This window comes from Canis aureus, chromosome 21 (assembly GCF_053574225.1).
Source record: "Canis aureus isolate CA01 chromosome 21, VMU_Caureus_v.1.0, whole genome shotgun sequence".
NCBI lineage: Eukaryota > Metazoa > Chordata > Mammalia > Carnivora > Canidae > Canis > Canis aureus.
This window is the reverse complement of record NC_135631.1, coordinates 15692679-15695168: the sequence shown is the minus strand read 5'-3', so window position 1 is coordinate 15695168 and position 2490 is coordinate 15692679. Positions and strand designations below refer to the sequence as shown.

Genomic DNA, 2490 nt, shown 5'->3' with positions numbered 1-2490 from the left:
GTGAAAGTGGAATATGTAAATCATACATAAATTTTCCCCATTTTGGATCATTCTACCCTAACAGGTCCTTGACATAAAATGAAGAAAGATATTCAGCTCAGAAGATACCTTCTCAAACCAAACCTCATAAATTAATGTTTATTATGCCTGAAGAATCAGGTACTCTTTCATTGTAGATATATTATATTATTTCCATAAGCAATCAGGTGAATAGATTGTGAATAAATATCATGATTTCCACTTTATTCAGAAGAATACAAAGGGATTATAAAATGGAACGTGGCACTTCCATAATCAAGTATATAAATTTGACCTCCAAATTCATTTCATAATATTTTTTTCTTTGCAGATTATATCTAATTTGCATTTTCTTCACTTTGCCTGAAATAATGCAGCAAAATAACAGCGTAACAGAGTTCATACTATTAGGACTAACCCAAGACCCTATCAGACAGAAAATGATATTTGTAATCTTCTCCATTTTTTATGTGGGAACTGTGGTTGGGAATTTGCTTATTATTGTGACCATCAAGTCTAGCCGGACACTTGGGAGCCCCATGTACTTTTTCCTATTTTATTTGTCCCTTGCTGATTCCTGCTTTTCAACTTCCACAGCCCCCAGACTAATTGTGGATTCACTCTCTGCAAAAAAAATCATAACTTACAATGAGTGCATGACTCAAGTCTTTGCACTACATTTATTTGGCTGCATGGAGATCTTTGTCCTCATCCTCATGGCCGTTGATCGCTATGTGGCCATCTGTATGCCTTTACGTTACCCAACCATCATGAGACGGCAGGTCTGCACCATCCTAATTGTTCTGGCATGGATTGGATCTTTTATCCATTCTATAGCCCAGATTATCCTGGCTTTGAGATTGCCCTTCTGTGGACCCAATTTGATTGATCATTACTGCTGTGATTTGCAGCCCTTGCTGAAACTTGCTTGCATGGACACTTATAAGATCAACCTATTGTTGGTGTCTAATAGTGGGGCCATTTGCTCAAGCAGTTTTGTGATTCTGATGCTCTCCTATATTGTCATCTTGCATTCTCTGCGAAACCACAGTGCGGAAGGGAAGAAAAAAGCTCTCTCTACTTGTACTTCTCACATCATTGTAGTAATCTTATTCTTTGGTCCATGTATATTCATTTATACACGCCCCCCAACTACTTTCCCCATGGACAAGATGGTGGCCGTATTTTATACTATTGGGACACCTTTTCTCAATCCACTTATCTACACACTGAGGAATGCAGAAGTGAAAAATGCCATGAAAAAGCTATGGCATATCAAAATTACCTCAGAAAGCAAAAAATGAATTGAGGACTTTGGTAGATACTTAATCTGTGGAAATATCAAATATGATGGAGTATATCCTGACTTTCCTGAAGAACTCTTCTGCATTACACAAAATTTCCTTACTTTTTCTCTGTACTTCTGCCCTCAAACTAGTAGCTTCCTTCATATTGTCACCAGGCATTCTTTCTTTTCCTGAACGCTTAATTTTGACATTGCTGATTGTGAAATACTCCTCACATCTCAGTCTACACTTTGGTTGATAAGAAGAAAGATATTTATACAATAACAACTGTTCAAACAGTGAGTACCCATAAATAAAGTATAGTCTGTTCTCTATGATTTGTAATTACTTCTATAGCACATTTCAAATAAGGTATCCTGCTATCTTTTGAACACTTTCAGGGCAAATGAACTAACTTTATGTGTTAAGAAGTTCTTTTCATTATATATTTATATAATGATATCATTAGTTATATCATCAGTTTATCTTTAAAAAGTTCCATACCAGTGGAGTAAAAGAATGTACCAGAGGCATTCAGAGATACTCACTTGGCTTCTGTGGTCAATGGGGCTAGACACAATCTACTTTTGCAGTAGGAAGCCACTTTCTATGTTTGTACTTTCTTAGCAAAGGTGTAGTATCTATTCTAAGTTAGACTTGCCAATTGAATTTTGATGCATATAGTGAGCAGAGCAGATTAGCAGCCATACATTGAATATGTACATACCAGAGGTTGTATTATGAACTTTTAAAATTCATTGATTTCAGAGAACCAAAATACTAATTCAAAGACATATATGCACCCCAATGTTTATAACATCATTTTCAACAGTAGACAAATCATGGAAACCACTCAGGTGTCCATTGACTGATGAATGGATAAAAATGTGGCATTTATAGATGATAGATAGATGATAGATAGATAGATACGTAGATAGATACGTAGATAAATGATAGATGATGATAGATAGATGATAGATCGATAATAGATAGATTACATATATAATGGAATATTACTCAGCAATAAAAAAGAAAGAGATCTTGTCATTTGCCATGACAAGGATGGAGCTAGAGAGCATTATGCTAAGCAAAACAAGTCAGTCAGAGAAGGAGAAATACCATGTGATTTCATTCATGTGTAGTTTACAAAACAAAACAAAAAAATGAATATAGGGGAAGAAAGAAA

At 35.3% G+C, this 2490-nt stretch overlaps 1 protein-coding gene across 1 annotated transcript; it reads left to right on the top strand.

The window, feature by feature from the left end:
- Positions 1–389: 389 nt before the first annotated feature.
- On the top strand, positions 390–1322 carry LOC144293297 (olfactory receptor 4C11). Its single transcript, XM_077864380.1, has one exon. It carries the CDS (start codon positions 390–392, stop codon positions 1320–1322), a length of 933 nt encoding a protein of 310 aa, XP_077720506.1.
- Positions 1323–2490: the final 1168 nt, after the last annotated feature.